This window comes from Ictalurus furcatus, chromosome 4 (assembly GCF_023375685.1).
Source record: "Ictalurus furcatus strain D&B chromosome 4, Billie_1.0, whole genome shotgun sequence".
Classification (NCBI taxonomy): Eukaryota; Metazoa; Chordata; class Actinopteri; order Siluriformes; family Ictaluridae; genus Ictalurus; species Ictalurus furcatus.
The window spans coordinates 2941153-2962263 of NC_071258.1; the positions used below are offsets into that span (position 1 = coordinate 2941153).

Sequence of the window (21111 nt, forward strand, 5' to 3'; positions counted from 1 at the left end):
GACACTACATGGCGGGACAATTAGGCTCTCCATCTAACATGGTCAACACGGGTTAAATATATCTTTAGTTCATGTCGACAACCAAAATCCATGATCCATGTTTATATGGTTTAATGGACTGCGACTTATGGACATCATAAATCTGGAAACAGCAGAAGTAGCTGACGTTTCCCTACTTTCATCCCACAACAGCTGTTCCAATCCATCGACTTGCACTATAAGCGAATAAAAGTCATTTTGGGCTCATGAGGCACATTGGAGCTTAGTGTTAGATGAAGGGAAACACACTGTAAGACCCACACGGCCGCAGAGTCCAGCTTGGAGAGAGGGAGAGAGAGGGAGGGAGGAAGGAAAAAACCCAACAGACACTCCAACTCCCCATATTATCTCCCTGCGTTATCTGCGTTGTCATTTGTCAAGACTATTTTACTGAGTGAAATTGACAGAGTAACACCCTTATAGGTTAACGTTCACCAGGGCAGCTGGGGCATGTTGCCTCCTTGCCTCTGGACCACACATTAATCTGCTCCTGAAGTTAAACAGAGCTGGAGCGAATCAAATTCCTGTGTGATTTACTCAATGCCATGAAAATCAGTTAAGCGCATTATAAAATCACATTATTGAATCGATTCATTTGAACAGTAAATCAAAATTTTCACGGTATGTGTTTCTTGGGATGATGCCTACAGGCTTAATTAAATACCTGCACATCAATTTTGTTGTGTGTATATATACATATATACACACACACACACACACACACACACACACACACACACACATATATATATATATATATATATATATTAATGCAAAATGAACAGGTTTCCTTTTCCAAACAAATGGATGTTTTATCACTGTATGATATTCTGGCATACAGTGGGGTCCAGGAGTCTGAGAGCACTATAGTGAAAATGCTTCTATTATGCAATCTCTTCTAATTTAACACAACAATTTTCATTACAAATGATATTACTGATAACTTCAAACTGCAAAAGTAGAATCGTAGAAATATTAACATGAATTTCACTACAAGAGTTCCAGAATATTTGGTTTGTCCTTGTTTTTGCGTTAATGACAGTGTGCATTCATGAACCATTTTAGATCCAATCCGTCCGCGTGATGTCTGATCACACGCTTCAATAGAAGAGATCGGACACGAGGAAATTCTGACCCTTTGTACGAAGCGGTTAACATTGTCGATATCACACATTTGCTTAGGTGTAAATAGGGACCCATGTGCAGAACCTTGTATGTTGAATATTCAAGATGTTGTACATTTACTTTAAAAAATTAATAAATCCCAGATTTTTCCAGATCTGGCCTCATTTCTAAAAGTTGATACAGAAATAATACCGAGTATCATATAAAGTGGGCTACTGTATTTTAGTGACGTAAAATCATTATGGACAACAGCTGCTTGTGAAAAGTTAACCAAGAAAGCACTAAAAGGCTCAGACCACCCCAAACAGCAAGTATGTTCAGCTGGAATGTCCTGGAATCGGAGATGGAGGAAGAAAAACAGAGACCCAGTCGAAATCAGAACGCAGCACCTGTAAAAGATGAAGTTACCCTCGCTCCGCGTGTAAAACTAATCCCGTCCGAACAGAGCCTGAGCGCTTTGTTTTGATTCACCACATACAGCAGAGTCAGCGATTCTGGGGGGCCGTGGAATACTTTTGGTTTCAGAAGATGAAGACAATTGATAGATGCATATATCAATGGTGTAGTCTACTACATTATATATAATAAGTGGAAATGACATATTATAGTATAGAATTTACACTCTATAGTAAAGAATTTTTCGCCCAACCGTGAGACGATAAGTGTCGAGAGGACCATATTTACAATATTTACACAAGTAATCAGGCAAAATATGCTTGATTTTGGGTGAAGTTTGGTTTTGCACTGGAGTGACAAGTATCATGTTAATAACAAGAAATAGCCATGAGGTTTAGCAACACTATGCTAAACTGGTGGCTGTCGGCTTCATTTCCTTGTCCTCTTTATTTGTGCAAACACGTCTCACTTTGATGCTCGAGAACGCAACATGATACATTAAGAGCCAGGGGGTGTAAACTTTTTAACAGGATGATCGGTGTAAATTATTTTGTTTACAGATCTCTTTTTTTATTATTATTATTTAGTACTGCCCTTCAGATGTCTCCCAAAGGCAAAATGCTAACAATTTACACCGATCATCCTGTTCAAAAGTTTACATCCCCTCCCCCTGGCTCTTAATGTATCCTGTGTTGCCTTCTTGAGCATCGGTGAACGTGTGCACCTTTTGTAATAGTCGTGTACGAGTCCCTCAGATGTCCCCGGTGTGAAAGGATGGATCTCAACATCACATAGCCGCCTGCTGGAGAAGGGTCAAATATGCAGAAGATGCTGGAAAAGCAGAGAATGTGCAGGACCTGGAGGATTTTTCTGAAGAACAGTGGGCAGTTTAACTGCTCAGGACAAACACGAGACTCATGAAGAACTCTCACAACACATAAACACAGTCGTGGATCATCCAGGTAACGGACACAGTGTTAATAATCAAAAGGTATGTAAACTTTTGAATGAGGTAATTTTTATAAATTCAGCTATAATCTTGTCTTATGGACAATATGTAAACATCTGTTATGTGAAATAGCTTCTTCCGGACAGGACTAAATATGAAATAACATGGGATTTTTATGATCAGTCTTATTTTGTTAACAGTATTAAAATTTAGCAGATTCTGCAAGGGGTATGCAAACTTTTGGGCACAACTGTAAATATATTAGATAGATATAAATTCAGTGTTGTAATAACCGCCTCACACTATCCCGTTATTGACTGTTTTCCGGTAACGGCATGTTGTGCGAGTTTTATTCCTTACTTGTTCGAAACTACATGATTAATACAGGTCTAAAAAAAAAAAGTTAAACATTAAGAAAGGGCATCTTTAATAAATATTTTTTAAACATGATAAATCATAAGGATTTCTGAATTTTATTTCCAGGAGCAATCATTTTGTCAGATCATGCATCAAATGATGTTCTCCCACTGAAATCTCACAGCTTTTCTGGATTTCTCTTCCAACCTCTCCTCTAGGACATTACTGACGGTGGTTGTAGTCTGAGCTGTTCCTATGGGTTTGTTCTTGCTAGATCTTTGGTAGGACCAGGTCTACGGAAGCTCTTTTGGCTTTTGGCTCGTTCTACCTGCGGTGTGTGGCCGTTAATGCAGAGTCCCTGCAGGGCATCCAGGGCCTGATCCGAGGCTCGCTCATCACTGTACTCAAGGAACGCCCTGCGCTGTGCCCCCTTCCAGGTGAGTCGAACGGGTACAGCGTCCCGCTCCCTTAGGAAACGCTTCAGCTCGCTCACACGCAGTCCAGCTGGGAGGTCGCCTAAATAAAGTGTGTTTACAGGAGCCTGAGAGCGTTCACGTTTCAAATCAGCTTCTTCAAGCGGAAGTGTATGATCTCGCCTTGGGGTTTTAGGATGGTGTTTTGGATCAGGACCGGGCTTGGGCTCAGGTTTATGCTCCTGTTTTGTCTTCATACTTTCAGCGGAGGACGCTTTCAGCATCACGTCCTTTCCAGCCTTCTGCTCCAAGGCTCGCAGTTTTTTCAGGATGGGAATTTTCTCCAGCATTTCTGCATCGAGCTGCGGACATGAAAATAACAACGTTTGCAGCTTTTCAGAGAAAACTCTAGAAACTGTCCCCCTTTGGTGGAGTGGAAAAAAGCCAAGCAGAATTTTATAAAGTGTCAAATAAATCTTTTGGAAATCAGCAAATCTCATTTTTTATATTTTCCCAGATCTTTTTAAATGCCAAGCCGAGATATTTTTGTACATATTTAACTCACTTGGTACCAGGATTAAAGTTGGAAGCTAATCTGAATTTTGTTTTAGTCTTTTAAAACCAATTTAGCTTCCAACAACAAAATAATAATAATCGTTTAGTTCTATTTGAGTCATGTGCTTATGATTTTTAGTCTATTTCCAGAACATTTTTCATCTTAGTTTACATCACCAAGGCTACACGGTTCCTACAATTGTGAAAGCATTCCACGAATACTTTTATATACACACAATACTTAAGAAATCTTTGGTTGAACAAATCGTGTTTACATCGACATTTATTCATTTAGCTTTTATCCAAAGCGACTTACAAATGATTCCTCATACAAGCAAAGCGATATAGCAAGAGGAGAACAATACAAAGTAATGCTACTATACAAGATCTTTTAACGTAGAGTAGAGGTGCGTAGAGTAGAGGTGCAAGAGCCAGATTAAGCAAAAGTTTAAATAATGTTGGGGGTTGGCATTTTAGGGGTTAGTTAAGTGTTCACGGAAGAGGTGGGTCTTTAGCTGTTTTTTGAAGATGTGACAGATTCTGTGGTCCGGATCGAGGTTGGAAGTTCATTCCACCACTGACGGACGGTTAGTTTGAAGGTTCTGGAAAGGGAACTTGAGCCACGCCGAGTAGGCACTACTAACTCGGTCGTTAGCCGATCGCAGATTGCGTGCGAGAACGTAAGCCTCAAGGACAGTGTTGAGGTGGCGAAGGGGGACGGGGGTGCTTGGTCCAGACGAGTTCTTGTACGTGAGCAGTGTTCTGATTTAAAAGAGGTCTAAGCAGAACGCTTTTCGGCGTCTAAGAACCATTATTTCTCTGATAATTCCTTAAAGAACCCTGCAAGAACCTTTTTTCCCCCCCTAAGGATCTACCAAGTACCAAGACAGTAAAGTTCAGTTTGTTAAGAAGAAATTAATAACCAGTCATTTAAAGTTTGTGCAACCCAGTTACTACCACTCAGCTTTTTGACGAGTCCTTTAAGGGTTCATTTGACTATTTTTCATTTGTTTTCTTGGTTTCCAAAAAATGTTTTCAATTCGAACCCTTTCGAAGATCCTTCCACCGGATTAATCCGTATTTTACCAATAAAATAACTTCCAAATTCAATTCATCGAAAACCTTCCATTACTGAAATGGACATTCGTGCCTTCATTTGAGGAACTGCTGTGGATCACAGGACAGATAATTCCACGTTCTATTTAGCTGCTGAAGCTTGATTTCAAACTCTGGTACTTCTTAAGGACTCAGGATCGCTCCGATTTAGTCAATTCTATCATTTGAGAAACACAGGCACCCCACAATTCATCTTATAACTGCAAAATAACCGATTTCACCAGTAACACATCCAACTCATTAACATGCAGTTAAGCAATCAGACAACGGGAAAACGTCAAATCGGTCAATTTATTTTCAAATACAGAACTTCTGAACCTCTACAGTCGCTCTGCATCCTGCAAATAAACCCACTGAAAAGGAACTTGCGATTTTTTTTTTTTTTAAATCAAACCTCCTGCTGCTCGTGTTAAACGTTCATCACTTCAAAGGCAAATATATATTTACAAGCTCACTTTAAATTAATAACACAAAAAAAAACCACCACTTTATCACCATTGACGTTGAAAAGTCAAATGAAGTCCATTCTTTCTGCTAATAGGACGGCTCTCCTTGCTCTCTTCACGGGCTTCAGATCTCCTGAAACTTAACACTGCCTTTAATCCAAAATGAAATAGAGCAGTGTGCTAAATTTGATGGTAACCCAAATTTAATAGGATTATTAGTGTGTATGTAAACCCTTTTCCACTCTGGTTTCCATAATTGATTTAAATAATAATAAAGTATAGCATTTAAAACTACGTTCTAGGAAATTAAGCACAGCTGTACGTGGCTTTTTCACGAAGACACCGTGTTTTTTGCTCAAGGCTATTACTATAACGCAAATATTCGCATCAAATCGACTCCAGACTACTCCGTTTCCATGGAGAAAAAAAAAAAAAAAAAAAAGGCATGAATGCCAGAACCACAAATCTTCTGAACATCAGACTTGACCTTCACGGAGCTCTGGATTCTGGCTAACTTAAGTGACTCAAAGCCACGGCGGATAACAAACATGGTCACATGATCACTAATTCACACAACATAAGCAAACTTGCTTTATAAGGATGTATATAAAAAATATGTTTGACTTGGTAACCCCAAAAATAGAGGGGGGGGTTTAAAAACAAGTAAGGCTTTCAGCATTTGTTTGTTGTGGAAAACAATAAGTTAGAGAGATTTTTATGGAGATGCCGTAGTACTTCCCGGGTGTATATACGGTGCATAAGTTTGCACACCCTAAGATTTTTGGGTGAAAGGAATCTGTTTTACAGTTGATCCAGAAAAATGTTCCGAGGCTGTAAAGAGGGTGAAAGCGGTTATAAAAGCAAAAGGTGTGTAAACATGTAATTAAGAAGATTTGTGTCGCATTCAAGGGATTTTATCAACCACAGAACATGAATTTCAAACAGGAACATACAATCTCAGTAACAAGGGCATTCTTACTAAATAAGAGCTCATGTGGTTGGCACAAATAACATTTCTGACTTATTTAATTTTTCCTAAGAAGATGCAATCTTTTGCATTAAACCATATAATATTAAAACTGTAGTAGTGGTCCGTGTGTTTAGATTTACCTTTGACCAAATGATGCCCTGTGGTTTGGGGATCTTACACTCGGTCTTGATGATCCTGCTCGGTGTGAGGATGTAGTCCACGGTGAGATCGTGACTTTCCGTCAGTCCGTCTGGAATGTCCACAACCTGTTGATTACATACAAAACACGAGTACACTGAATTTATAATAATAATAATAATAATAATAATAATAATAATAATAGGTATTCAGTATTTTTGGACAGGGGCTGGCACGGAGAGCTGGAAAGTTCTTGTGATATGTTAGGATGTTTGTAGAACACGAGCGCTCGTCGATGAGGCTCACACAATACACGAACTTTCACCTGGAGAGATCCGTGCCGAAGCTCACCTGATCCCAAATCCTGCTTTCTCAGGAAAATAAACGGAAGAGCCGTCATGCGACTTTAAATTTGTTTTGTAATAAGAGAAAAAGAGATTTAAAAAAAATATAAGAGAAAACGTGAAGGAAGGATTGCTTAGGGAAATGCAGGAAGTGACGATCGCCTGTTCTGCAAAGAGAACTGGAGGTAAAGTGCAAAAATGCAGCTTTTGTTTCTATGGTGCGTCACGAGGAATCATACGGTGTTTGGGTTTATTTTTTAGGTGTGACATGACACATAATTTCGAATAGAAGCATTATTATCGTGCTTAGATTTCGCCCTCGCTCTCCCACACAAACAGATGGATTAGAGATTAGATTCACGGATCTGCCGCACATGACAGGGGATGAATTTGATTTCCTGTCGGACTTTCATTAGCACCGTTTCTCAGCGCTGTTCTTGCTGATAATTCCTGTGAAATTATCAGGAAATTGTGCCAATAAATGACCAGAACAGACACAATGACACCTTTTGAAACGGCAAATTTAAAAGCAGGAGAAATAAAATGTACGTCGACAGAATCGAACAGGAGAAATGTCTGTAAATTCGAGTAATGTAATTCAATAAATTCAGCAGCTCGTCATGTTACCGAGACAAAAGCATAAACTCCGCTGTCCTGAAGATGCCAGAAAACTTGAAGTTACGGTTTTACCTCTGACCGTTACTTTAAGCCCTGACACTGGAGACTCCTTCCATAAATGTTAAACATAGTGGATCTAAAAAGGTCTACACACCCCTGTTAAAATGGCAGGGTTTTTGCGATGTAAAACAAATGAAACCAAGATAAATCATGTCAGAACCTTTCCTACCTTTATTGTGAAATTTTTACCTATTAATTAAGGTGAACAATCAATAAGAATCATTTTACTGGGGAAAAATCTTCCAATATAAAGCTTACATAAATGTGCACACCCTTTTATAAGTGGGAATGTAGCAGTGTTCAGAATCAGCCAATCACTTATAAAACACACGTTCAATGCTAATTAGTATACACCTGCCATCAATTAAAGTGACTTGTCACCCCAAAGAAAGTACATCAGAAAAACCTGCCATTTTCACAGGGGCATGTAGACTTTTTAGATCCACTATAAACACATTTCTCCTTACAGAAACCATCACCATAGCAACAATTGTGCCATACCAGTCCCTATGCAACGATGACATTTTAATACAAGTGCTTTAATATAAACCTGCGATTTGCCTTGCAGCCAGAACTACTGTCAGAGCTGCTGTTACAGAATATTAATCAACACCATTCCGACCAATCAGATTCAAGAATTCAACAGCGCTGTGTTAATAGACCTTTTTTTTTTTTTTTTTTTTTTTAAAAAGGGTTCTGACCTGGCAGTCATGAACAACAGTCACGACCACTGTGGATTCATTCACAGCGCCCATTGAGACCATCATGGCATATTCCATGTCTGCATATCCTTCACCTTTCCCAATTCTGTATCCTGAAAAATGAACGAATGAATAAATAAATAAATAAATAAAAAGTGGAAAATAAACACGAGATAACGAACTACATATTAGTTTACCTTTGTCAGACACAGCAACAGATCCAACCACAACCAGGTCCACGTGAACTCTCGAGTCTAAACCCACTGGGACGCTGAACTCTTTAACACCCTGAAACAAAAACACAACGAATGTCATTGCAATGACAAAACGATGAAACGATACGTGACGTGCATACGATACGAGTGTGCGAGAGTCACCTGAGACGTAGAGCACACTCGCAGATCCTCCTTGGTGGCGTTCTGTGGAGGAACGATTTTGTTAAACAGTCCTGTCCGTAGGCGAGGCGTCGGGACCAGCAGTGTTTTTCCAGCCTGGAGTCAAAATACAGGGATGACGTTTTCCTAAAAAAACGGATCCTTTAAACCGCATTTGAGATGAGAAAACATGAAGTCTGCATAAACCGTAAAAGAAGAAAATGTAGCACTTTCCACAGAGCACATTAGGAAGTGTGTGAGCTCAACATTTATTCCAAAGCAACATTGAATTGAATTCTCAATTCCGAAGGTGTTGATTAATTTTCTATAACAGCAGGTCTGACAGTAGTGCAGCTGCACATCACGGCTTTATATTAATGCGCTTGTTCTAATACGTTAATGTTTCTAACACTAATAAGAGAACATGTAACTCTGCTTCACACCGGCCACATCACACCACTCCAACACTGATTGTTTTCCTATAACTGCACGCTCCGGTGTGTTTTATTCCTTACATAACGGACAGAATCCGAACACTTTCACTTATAAATTCACCTGCAGCGCTGCTAATCGAGCCCCTTCCAGGGGTTTATCAGGATCCACTTTGATTTCATTGCATTTGGTGAAGATCTCAAAGCCCACGATCTTCCCGCACGCCCCATGAGCCCCCTGAAGAGACACAAAAAAATTTTAAAACAAGACACGACTCACTCACACGCAGTGTGTGAAAGCGAGCTCGCTCCTGTGGCTTATCCGGGTTCACTTTGACAACGCTGCTGGACCGGAACTCCTGCAGGACGGGAAGCCTGTCGCAGGCCGCTGTAGCAGCCTGTCTCACACACACACGCACACAGAGAGAGAGAGAGAGAGAGAGCAGAGGGCGGCAATGGGAGTCCAACAGCAATCATATTTTCCTATTACTCAGGTAAATAACCACAACAAAAGCCTGTCATGTTTAAGAGTATAATATTATCAGTGATCTCTTAGTTAAACGTGTAACAGTAAACAACAGTCTAGTGTTACGAATTAACCAGAGCTTTGGTCACGTGACCCAGACATACGTCTGACTCTAGGACACAAGTTTAATGGATTCAGACTGAACAAAATACAAAGTTTATTTGATTGTAACACCAGCAGCGTCCAAGATCTCCAAGACCTCCCTGTTTTACATAAAGTTGGAGCGCACAGTTTAATCCTATCTGATCTGTGGCCAGTGTATCTTAATTTTATGTCAGTAAGGTTGGGGGAAAGCATGCGTGGAAGAAGTGAATCTGTTAGTGTAACTAGTAACGACGAGGCACACTTCACATAAAACAGCATCAAGGTCCATGATCTCGGACACTGAGCTCAGAAAGAGAGAAAGCCTGGACTGATGATTGCTAAAAGGAATTTTTCTGGATTCTGGGAAATGGAAATGAATGAGCAAACTTTTGTCTTTAAAATGCAAACAAAATTGTTCGTACTGGTTAATGATGTTAGAGTGCCCTGACATTTTTCTCTTTCAGGCCAGTAGGTGTTGCTTAATGTTCTTTAACAGACAGTACAGTAGGACAACATAAATGTGCTTATTAAAGAGTGTAATATGACCTTGAAGTTTGGGATTCTGTGGTGCACAGGTCGGGGAAAGGTTGCCAGGTCTTTAGTCTCGATATAATCCCACACTTTTTGGCGAATGTCCCATTTAGTCGCCTCTAACAGAGAAAACAGGCATTAAAACGTCCAGAAATGCGGGTCAAGCTCGGGTTTAACGATCAAATACAGCACAGAAAATCACTTTCACATACCTTCAGGAATAATTATAGCAGTTTGCATAGTTTAGAAACTTGAAAACGCTTTAAATGGCGATGACAGTGAAGAGAGCACACTCCTGCATGGCTCCTAAACGCAAAGCGACATCAACAGCTGCTGCTTATCAAAATAAAGCGCACTTCCGGGTCAGCTACGGTGGCCTACAATGGTCAAATGTTGTGTGGTTTTTCCTTCTGAAAGCGTTCCTTTTAGGCTTTATATTACTTTTTGTTTACATGTAAGCTGCTAATGTAAGTCGGAATTCTGACATGAAGTAGCTTTGAGATTTTTTTCTGAATCAGGAGAAAGATAATAAGACAAGTGTGTATGAGTTTTGATAACTTTATCCAAACTTCGATCCATCCATCAATTCATTTTCGATACCGATTAAACTATACACAGTCACGGGCAGCCTGGAGCTTATCCCAGGTGCCAACCCATCACGGGGCACAATCACACACACACACAACAGACAATTTTAACACAAATTATAACGTGTCGTTGGACTGGGGGAGGAAACCAGAGTACCCAGAGGAAACCCCTGAAGGTGCAAAGCAAACGTGCTAACCACTAAGCCACCGTTCCCCCTAAACTTGGTGCACATAAATCTTTTTGTCTTGAGACGAGTTACCTGCAATTGCAATAGTTTTGTTAAGATGAAACATTTCATCCGATTTTAACCAAAAAAAAAGAAAATATCTGAAACATCTTAAAATGTTACCAAAAAATCCTCCTATACTATTTTTACATACAAGACAGTTCTTTAACAATTAATACAGAGAAACCTGAAGAAATAAGAAGAGGCTAAATTTGTTCATTAATTAATACACACCAATATATTGTATACGTCCATAACAGTTATAAAAGTATCTGTTTTCTGAAGCGGAAACTTTAGTACAAACATATTTGATGTCTGAAATAACAGAACTGCTTTACTGAAACTTTCCCCATGCTAATCCTGCTTCAGTTACTGTAATTACAATAAAACCAAGAGAAGAAATGATGGCTTAAATAGTCCACTAGTCTTATTCACATGCCCGGTCAACTGATACCGAGACAAAGTAAAATGATCTACAAATACCATGAATCCATAAATAATTTCAGCTTTATATTATTATATGTTGAAACATTGCACTTAAGTACTTCAGTACTGCAGTGACTTTAGAGGATGTTCTGCTGCAAAGATATCAACCAGAATGAATCCATGAACCCAACCGGTGTGATGGCATGGGGAATGTTTTCGTAGCCCACTGGGGCACTTAATACCAGCCGAGCATCATGTGAATGCCACAGCTTACAGCTTGAATGTAAGTAGTAAGTACAGAAGCCAGAAATTTGTCTGTTGGTGGTGCTAGAGGGAAGGGTCATGAGGTCACAAAATTAACAAGATTCATCCTCTGAGGAGCATCTATATGCTCACTAAATTTCACCGAAATTCAATCAGGTGATTTGCGCTGTGGTGAATGAGGGGACGGATGGATTGAAATTAAATCTAAACCCCACCAGTGGGGAAATGAAGCTGACCAAAAATCAACATCGATTCACTGTTTGTCTTTTCAACACCGAAAAGCAATGAATTCTCAACATTGATTCAATATTATTTAGCACTGAATATTCAACCTCAACCAATGTGCTGATGATTCTGATGTAATTTCAACATTGAATCAATGTCACCTTGCTATCTGGGATATGTTACAAACCACTAGTTAGCTAAATAACATTAGAGCCTAGTCTAGTCTTTTGTGGTTAAATGTATGTTTAAGGTTTAAATATGGAGTTAAGGCTAAACTAAGAACTAAGAACTTTTATTACTGTTTCAGCCTCCGAAAAAGAAATGAACAGGGAAGTACAAATAAAATAGCATTCAATATATATATATATATTCTTATTATTTATGCTTTTTTAATATAGATCTCAAAAAATTTGAATATTGTGGAAAAGTACATTTTTCCCCGTAATTTAATTAAAAAAGTGGAACTTTAATATTTTCTAGATTCATTACACACAAAGTGAAATATTTTGAGCCTTTTTTTGTTTTAATCTTGATAATTACGGCTTACAGCTCATGGAAATCACAAATCCAGTATATCAAAATATTAAAATAAAGAATTTATAATACGGAAATGTATACTTTCCGAAGGCACTGGGCTCTAAATTGGGGGCAGGAAGGACCTTGTTAAGCGGTCCCCCTTTATTCTCCGGTCTCTGTTTGAGCATCAGTTTCCTCTCCTGAAGAAGGTTTTTAAAGCTGCTTTCTGCTGCACCTCCAGGATGGCCTTGTCGAATTTCTTGTACAGTTCATCAGAATCCTGCTTCATCTGACGACCATGAAATGAGAGACAGGGGATTTTGAGTAACTTTATTCCTTAAATAACTTAGGGATCTCTCCCCCCCCCCCCCCCCCATCTCTCTCTCTCTCTCTCTCTCTCTCTCTCTCTCTCTCTCTCTAGCTCACCTTACTGAATATGTGTTTCAGAAGTCCATGCTCAAATTTCAGGTCCTTCAGCTCTGTATCTGCCACTTTGAGACGTGCTTTCGTTCCCTGAAGGAGGAATAAAAAGGGATCAGTTAGAAATTGTGGTGTGTTTAGTACTCACACACACAGTAACCCTCTCAAACACATGAGAGGAATAAAACACTTCAGGACATGCTGTTATTGGAAAATAATCAGTAACTGTAACTCCACTTCAGCACTTGTCGTTCATTATTTTCCTATAACAGCACACCTCCAAGGGTGTTATTCCTTACATAATACAAGCTAACTAAATTTATGTAGTATGTAATAATGGAACGATAATTAAACAGTGAAAGTGATGACGCAACTTCAGTGCAGACCGAGATTAAAAGAGACACATACCGCCAGTAAGCTTTTGTTCTTCTGATAGTCGGTGAGCTGTTTCTGCAGCTCTGACACTTCCTGCGTGGCTTTCTGCAGTAGCTCCGTCAGTTGCTTGTTCTGCTGCAGCACATTGAGCTTCTCCTTCTCCAACGTTTCATCCTTCTTGTTCTTTTCAGCCACTTCCTCCTGTAATTACAGTCAAAGAGAGAACGACGAGCTTTAATGACACGCAGGGGTCAGAATAAAGCTGAGATCAATCAGAGATCCAAATAGGTGAGGAGTTATGACTGACTCATTGGAATGATTACTGAGTAACAATTTTACCAAAGCAAAAGAGACGGATAGATAGATAGAGAGATGATAGGTAGATGATAGATAGATAGATAGATAGATAGATAGATAGATAGATAGATCAAAGTACTTCCTGGAACACTTGCTTCAAACAAAATGGAGATTATGCAGATAAATGATGCACTTCTGTGACACCCATTTGCAGCAAATGAATAATTAAGGTTTTAAGGATGGATGTACTGATGACTTAAGCAATACTAGATAGATTATAAGAATAAATCTAAGGTAAAGCTAACTACTCAACGTACCTCAAGCGAGTCGATTTGGTTCACGCTCTCGTAAGTGAGATCCTTATAATAGTTCTTTATATTACTGAAGGCTTTATCGTGGCTCTTTATCAGTTTCTTAATGTGGGCATTCTTCCGTTGCTCAATCTCGTGTATTTCAGTCTTGAGCCTCAGGTCTAGCTCCTCTTGCTGTTCTTCCAGCTTCTTCTCATACGTAGCCTTGATTACTGTAGATAAACATCAGCACGTTAGGATGTGGTACAATACTCCATGTACAGGTACGTTTCATTTCATGGAGAGTCAAAGACAGACACTGTTAATACAGTACCTCGTAATTTTTCCTCAAATTCACTTCTGAGCTTGGTGATCTCCTTTTCATGGCTCTGTGGAAACAAATGAGTGTCTATTAACATGACAGTATTGATGAATAATCTGAAGGTCCAGTACAGACATCTGCATTATATTTACTAACTCACTGAAAGAAAGAACAGAATCGAAGCTCTATGCTTAAGATATTGAGACAGTTTAATCCTTATTGTCGCCTTTAATTTGTAAAATGTAATTGCAAAAAAACATTAGGGCTTTTTAAGGACCCATGGACACACTACACTGCTTAGTGCATGGTGATATAACATTACGTGACTGAAGACTGACATAAACCACATAATCTAAGGCAGGAGGCTCAAACTCAAATTCTGCCTAGGTAGGAGGTTCTGGAACAAGGCAGACTCCACCCCCTGGACTTTTGGTTCTGCAGCAAGGTGTACCGGTACAAGGAGCTGGATCAGGTATGACTTCACCTCTTGAACATAAATCTAAGGCTATTCTTTTTTTAAAAACATATTATTATCTATTCTAAGCCAAACCCTTACCCTGGGTGCTCATATTTATTAAGGAAAGCATTTAAGAAGAACTCGCATGGGATTATCTCTGAACAAACATGTCTTAAGTTTCCCATCTCTTCTGTCTTTGCGCTCCATCGACTTTTCTTTTTTCAACATTATTTGTAGGTCTTTACACTAGGGGATCCATTTTGGGATTAGTAGCCAATCACTGAATCACACTAAAGGCCAGCACTCAGGCATTTCTGGATGGTTTTTGGGTACGTTATCACATCACATGCAACAGATAATCCCTGATTTTATCCACTGAGTTTCAGAACTGTGTGATGGGAAAACACTTGAGTTTGAGACCTGTGATGTAAGGTTAATGATAAACAGACTAACAAGCACTCACCAGTTTTAGGCTCGTGATGGATTTCTCGTACAAGAGCTCCTGTTCTTTCGAATCAACTTTCAGCCTGCGTATGTCTTTCTGCAGCTCGCTCTCCAGGTCTGCCCGCTCTTTCTCCAGGAGTTTGGTGGCAACCACTCCCTCGTGCTTACACTCCACGATGCTATTTTGATGTTCTAACAGCATGTCTTTAATCTTCTCCTTGTACTTCTGTAAAAAAAAAACAAAAAAAACATCAGAACATAAGATGCATCCTTTTAGACACTTCATTTTAGACATTTTCTGAGTCACTGAAGAACACTGATCATTATTACTCATACCCTGATCTCTTGCTGATGTTTCTCTGCAGATTCTTCCAGTTCTTTATCCGTGTTCCTTATTTCTGCTTTCTTCTCCTCTATCTGGCATTTGGTGATCTCCCAAAAGTCATGTATCTTATCTCTCTCCTGCTGGAAGTAATTGCGCTCTTTTTGCTCCCGATCCAGCTCCTCACGCATCTGGATAATTTGTTTTTCCAGCTGATGGAGAATCAACATTAGTGGTGAATTACAGCACACAATGGAGTGTTACAAAGCAAATCAGTTACAAAAAACAATTCTTAGTTAATGCGAATCTACAGTGCAGTGCAAAAATTAACAAGCGTTTATAGCTGCTATATCGTAAGTGCTTGTTTCATTGACGTTCCACAACGTTAAATGTAATTATAATGTATAAAAAATAATGTGTCTTACGTGAAACATGAGGAATGAAACACTTCGGGATGTGCTGTTATAGGAAACTAATCAACTTCAAAGTGGTAACAGTAACGCTGCTTCATCACACCACACCATTGTTGATTATTTCCTATAACAGCACCTCCCCAAGTAGTTTATTCCATAGATAGCATACACTATAGACCGAACACACTAAAAGTCTTGTTGATGTAAGTTAAAGGTGCATTAGGTAGGTTTTTTTTTTTCCAAGATTCAAAAACTTTTGCACTCGTGTGTATGTTAAGCTCATCACGCCTCAGTCCGTGCTCAATGATTATGGGTTACTATATTTATACATTTATATTTAAGTGATTTAGCTAGGATAAGACAATTTGCACATTTCTTAAACTTTACCTGCTCTTTCGACATCTCCTCCACAGTAGGTCCTTGGTCTACAGTACTGCTCTTTTCCTCCACAGTAGGTCCTTGGTCTACAGTACTGCTCTTTTCCTCCACAGTAGATGGTCCTTGGTCTACAGTACTGCTCTTTTCCTCCACAGTAGATGGTCCTTGGTCTACAGTACTGCTCTTTTCCTCCGCAGTAGATGGTCCTTGGTCTACAGTACTGCTCTTTTCCTCCGCAGTAGATGATCCTTGGTCTACAGTACTGCTCTTTTCCTCCGCAGTAGATGGTCCTTGGTCTACAGTACTGCTCTTTTCCTCCACAGTAGGTCCTTGGTCTACAGTACTGCTCTTTTCCTCCACAGTAGATGATCCTTGGTCTACAGTACTGCTCTTTTCCTCCGCAGTAGATGATCCTTGGTCTACAGTACTGCTCTTTTCCTCCGCAGTAGATGGTCCTTGGTCTACAGTACTGCTCTTTTCCTCCGCAGTAGATGGTCCTTGGGCTACAGTATCGTTCTTTTCCATCGATGTAGATGGTTTTTGGGCTACAGTACTGCTCTTTCCATTCTCTGTAGATGGTTTTTGGGCTACAGTACTGCTCTTTCCATTCTCTATAGATGGTTTTCGGGTTACAGTACTGCTCTTTCCATTCTCTATAGATGGTTTTCGGGTTACAGTACTGCTCTTTCCATTCTCTATAGATGGTTTTCGGGTTACAGTACTGCTCTTTCCATTCTCTATAGATGGTTTTCGGGTTACAGTACTGCTCTTTCCATTCTCTATAGATGGTTTTCGGGTTAAAGTACAGAGCCTTACATTCGCTGTAGATGGTTTTTGGTCTACAGTACTGCTCTTTTCCTCCACAGACTTCCCTGTTCCTTTCTTTTTTGGAGGCTGAAACAGTAATAAAAGTTAGTTTATATAGCCTTAACTCCATATTTAAACCTTAAACACACATTTAACAACAAAAGACTAGACTAGGCTCTAATGTTATTTAACTACCTAGTGGTTTGTAACTATAAGTAAGCTGTATTGATTATTGAAATCTAGCCTGTTAACTATGAAAAATATTTAACCCTTTAAATTGATCAAATATTTTATTTGCTCAAAATATAATATTTATACTTACCATGATCTTGCTTTAATTAGCTAATAACTTTATTATTATTATTATTATTATTATTATTATTATTATTATTATTATTAATCACCAGTACACCAAGACAAATTAATTGCTTGTAAACATAAACCACTGATCTCTCTCTCTCTCTCTCTCTCTCTCTCTCTCCCCACATATATATATATATACACACACACAGCGGTGATGCGCGTCATAATTGAAGTGATTCTAATTCTGATTCTGACCTATGACGTCACTGCACGTACGTACATACAAGAACCCAGCGTGTTCAAATCTCGCGAGAAGAGAAATCAAGCCGTTGATTTGGGTGAAGTTGCAGTAGATGGCGCCAGAGACACACAGTATATAGACCCCGCTTTGGCGCGTGATATGTTAACGTGTCCGCCATATTGATCCGGGCAAGACTGCCCTATAAACAAATAGAATAGAATATAAACAAACCAAATCAAATTTTATTTGTCACATACATAAACATACATCGTTTGACGCGCAGTGAAATGCTTTTTACGACCGCACCGACATGTAAAAGAGAATAAAAAATAAGATCGAATATAATAAAGATCAAAATATATAATAAGAAAAAATAAGGCGGGAAAAAGAATATAATATAGAGAGAATAAAACTAGAATATATGAATAGAAAATAAAAAAAAATTACAATTTAGAATATAATACAAAATCACAATTATGTGTAGTAAAGTAGTAAAATTACAAAACTTAAAAGGAAACGTATTGCTTGTATTTCCTCATTTGTTAGTCTCTTTGGATAAAAGCGTCTGCTAAAGGAATAAATGTAAATGTAAAAATGTACAATTATACTAAATGGAGTAGAAAAACTGTATGAATGAGGTGTGCAAATTGTAGGGAGTGCAAAATATGATGAGTGAATGTAAGATATAAAATGCAATAACAGGCAGGATGAGGTAGTTAGTGGATGTTGTAGGCCTATGTGTGAGTCCAGTTCTAGTCCTTGGTGTTCCCCTGGTTGAGGGTCCGAATCGCCTGTGAGAGAAACTCCTCCTCATTCTCTCTGAGTTAGCCTTCAGTGAGCGGAAACATTTCCCTGACCGTAACAGAGAGAACAGTCCATTGTTAGGATGGCTGAGCTCCTTCATTACCTTCCTGGCCTTGGTCCAGCACCACATGTTGTAGACGGACTGCAGGTCAGGGAGCTCAGTGTGGATGATACGCCCGGCTGTTCGCACCACCCTCTGGAGAGCTCGTCTGTCCTGCATGGTGCTGTTCCCAAACCAGGCTGTGTTTATGATCTACATGGTGTACAAAAAAGGTTCTGTCTCCAGGTATTTACAATCTCCATAGTCAGACTTGGAAAATGCTTCATTGTCATAAGGAATTGTGAAAACTCACGCTCGTCAAGCATAGAATTGGCTTATTTTTCTCGGTTAATAAATGCTGAGACGTCCCTAATGTAATATAATTTCATTATATTGTACATCAAATGTGCATAAAGTTTTTAATTTCATTGTGGAAATGGATTTTTTCTGTCTTAACCCCATGTTTTAGCTTTTCTTGTGCTCCAGGTCAGAATTCTGTTAGCAAAGCTCGTTCATTTTTAAATACTGAAGAAAAAAAAATCGAAATAGTGCGGGTTTAAGTGTTAACAACTGACCATCATTGTACCAAAATAGAACAAAATCGGCGAATACAAATCAAATCGTGAGACGCTGGCAGTCTGTCTGCTTTCTATATTTTATTAGCAATGAAAGGATACAGATATACTCCAAACAGACAATTACCAAGATAATTATAAGATAATCCTTTATGGATCCAGTAAAACATTTACAGTTACAGTGGTAAAAAAATTTATGTGATGATGATAATAATAATAATAATAACAATAACAAGCCACAATTTGATGACAAGCTATTAAATCACGATAGCCATGAAAAATGTCAGTACAGACGAAAATCTCGATTATGGGCAGTTCAGTTTATAATATAAACTATAATATAAACTGAGACTTATTACTTTTGCCCAGACCAATATGGCGGCGATGTTGACATACGATCCAGCGGCCAGTGCGGCATGTATTTATATGTCTATGGTAAAAACGTGGCACTGACGTCGGATATGTGTCTCGTGTGTATTCTTTTTAGTTAATACATCACATTTCTAAACACGTCTAAACAACTTGTCCATCGAGCGTGCTCAACCCATCCTGATATCATGTTTTATTACAAATCCGTCATCATTCCGTCTTCTCCTTTCAACCTACTAGGTAGAGACTTAATGTTTAAACTGAAGTGTTCTCTTACAATGCATGATGGTAGATTCAATCTGTTAACTCCATCTAATCTGTGTTTTTCTTCTGTCTGCCATGTGGGTGATGAAGAGCACGAGTCTGACTGCACGGAGCGTTCGCTGCCTGATGCACTTGCCTCTGTGCCTAAAACTTTATGGGCAAAGCATACTAATGAAGTAGGCCTCGTTCAGACATGTGGCTTCTCTGTGTGATCATTACCAAATATTGTTCATGAGGCTCACTCTATCCCATTTAATTCTTCTCAGGCTGCCGAACTCGTTGCTCTCACACGTGGTTGTCGTCTCTTTAAGGGTAAGACTGTTACTATTGACACTGATTCATGTTATGCTTTTGGTGTCGCACATGATTTTGGTAAGATATGGCATGCTCGTAGGTTTCGTGCCGTTGATGGTAAACCCATGTCGACTGCACGCTCGTTATTGATCTTTTAGAAGCCTCGTTCTTACCTGACAGGCTTGCTATTGTTAAGGTTAAAGGTCATGACTCCTGTAACACAGAACAGGTCCGTGGAAATTCACTTGCTGATGAAGTAGCTAGGTGGGTCTTGAAAGAGGGCTCGGGCCCCTTTGTGCAGAATAATGTCTCCATTTTTCACGTTTTCGCATTCTCTGACTCCTTGTGACATTGATGTTGCTATTTTACAGACACAGGTGTCTCCAGACGACTTCATGTTTTGGTCCTCAGAAGGTTGTTCCCCATCGCCCACTGATGGTTTAATACACTGCCCCGATGGCCGTCTCGCTCTTCCGTCGTCCGTCCTTCCGTTCCTCGTGCGCCATTTTCACGGTGTTTCTCATGTCACGTGAAGAGGCGTAATCTCTGCGATAACATTGAGGTTTTGTATTCGAGACACTCACAAAAGCTGTTAAATTCTACTCCTCCACGCATGCTTAACTTGAGCAAGAGTAAATGTACAAGGGAAAACCGGCAAACATGATGCATTACCACCACCTATTGGTCCTTTTGAGACACTACAAATTCACACTTCACAAACATGCAAGCTATCAGAGGTCTCAAATATCTTCTAGTTATCGTGGATAAATTCTCTAAATACATAGAAGCCTTTCCATGCGCAAAGGAAAATGCCAATACCGTCATTAAAATTCTTGCAAAAGAAATAATCCCACAGTACGGTATCCCCCAAAACTATTGATAGTGACACCTTTTGTTTCCATAGTAACACAGAAAGTATATAAACTTTACAAATGTTTATATAAACATGCAAGTATATAAACATAGAGTGGCATTTTTTTTATTCCATATCATCCCCAGAGCTCAGGTATTGTGGAAGGAAAAAATTGCACCATTAAGGAACGCATTACTAAGGGGCTTTTAGAGAACCCCTCAAGTGTTGGGTCGATCTATTTATTACCTGCCGCCCTATGCGAACTTCGCATGAGTCCTAATCAGAAAACTTAATTGTCTCCTTTTGAGATCATTATGGGCAGACCATTTCCCACTCCATAGACTAAGGGTAACCCAGGTGTTGGCTTTACAGGTGATCTGGACGTGATTGGTGGCGATTACACTCAGGCTGTCATTGAAAAATTG

At 39.3% G+C, this 21111-nt stretch overlaps 2 protein-coding genes across 4 annotated transcripts; both read right to left on the bottom strand.

Moving 5' to 3' along the window:
* Window positions 1–907: 907 nt before the first annotated feature.
* Window positions 908–10699, bottom strand: mthfsd (methenyltetrahydrofolate synthetase domain containing). Of its 3 annotated transcripts, none has more exons than XM_053622527.1 (8): window positions 10386–10699; window positions 10189–10292; window positions 9317–9430; window positions 8605–8718; window positions 8425–8515; window positions 8228–8340; window positions 6507–6632; window positions 908–3641 (listed from the first exon to the last, which is right to left on the bottom strand). In XM_053622527.1, the coding sequence occupies exons 1-8, from the start codon at window positions 10411–10413 to the stop codon at window positions 3120–3122; spliced, it is 1212 nt and encodes a 403-aa protein (XP_053478502.1). In that variant the 5' UTR covers window positions 10414–10699; the 3' UTR covers window positions 908–3119. The 3 variants fall into 3 exon arrangements, with proteins under 3 accessions (XP_053478502.1, XP_053478501.1, XP_053478503.1); XM_053622526.1 differs by lacking the exon at window positions 9317–9430 and adding an exon at window positions 9157–9270 and having other exon boundaries at window positions 909–3641; window positions 10386–10696; XM_053622528.1 differs by lacking the exon at window positions 9317–9430 and having other exon boundaries at window positions 909–3641; window positions 10386–10696.
* A 1775-nt stretch (window positions 10700–12474) lies between these two features.
* Window positions 12475–17406, bottom strand: LOC128606416 (dynein regulatory complex subunit 4-like). The gene is made up of 9 exons (XM_053622525.1): window positions 17266–17406; window positions 16146–17030; window positions 15360–15557; window positions 15043–15249; window positions 14135–14189; window positions 13828–14033; window positions 13247–13414; window positions 12845–12931; window positions 12475–12707 (listed from the first exon to the last, which is right to left on the bottom strand). The coding sequence occupies exons 1-9, from the start codon at window positions 17266–17268 to the stop codon at window positions 12606–12608; spliced, it is 1911 nt and encodes a 636-aa protein (XP_053478500.1). The 5' UTR covers window positions 17269–17406; the 3' UTR covers window positions 12475–12605.
* Window positions 17407–21111: the final 3705 nt, after the last annotated feature.

Excerpts from the sequence above, each read along its gene's own strand:
- mthfsd (XM_053622527.1), bottom strand. The coding sequence starts at position 10,413 with ATGCAAACTGCTATAATTATTCCTGAAG. Across the intron at positions 10,293-10,385 it reads TGCTATAATTATTCCTGAAG|AGGCGACTAAATGGGACATT; the intron begins GTATGTGAAAGT and ends TTTCTCTGTTAG. Across the intron at positions 3,642-6,506 it reads AGGGCATCATTTGGTCAAAG|CTCGATGCAGAAATGCTGGA; the intron begins GTAAATCTAAAC and ends TCATGTCCGCAG.
- LOC128606416 (XM_053622525.1), bottom strand. Across the intron at positions 14,190-15,042 it reads CCATCACGAGCCTAAAACTG|AGCCATGAAAAGGAGATCAC; the intron begins GTGAGTGCTTGT and ends TTGTTTCCACAG. Across the intron at positions 12,932-13,246 it reads AGAACAAAAGCTTACTGGCG|GGAACGAAAGCACGTCTCAA; the intron begins GTATGTGTCTCT and ends TTCCTCCTTCAG.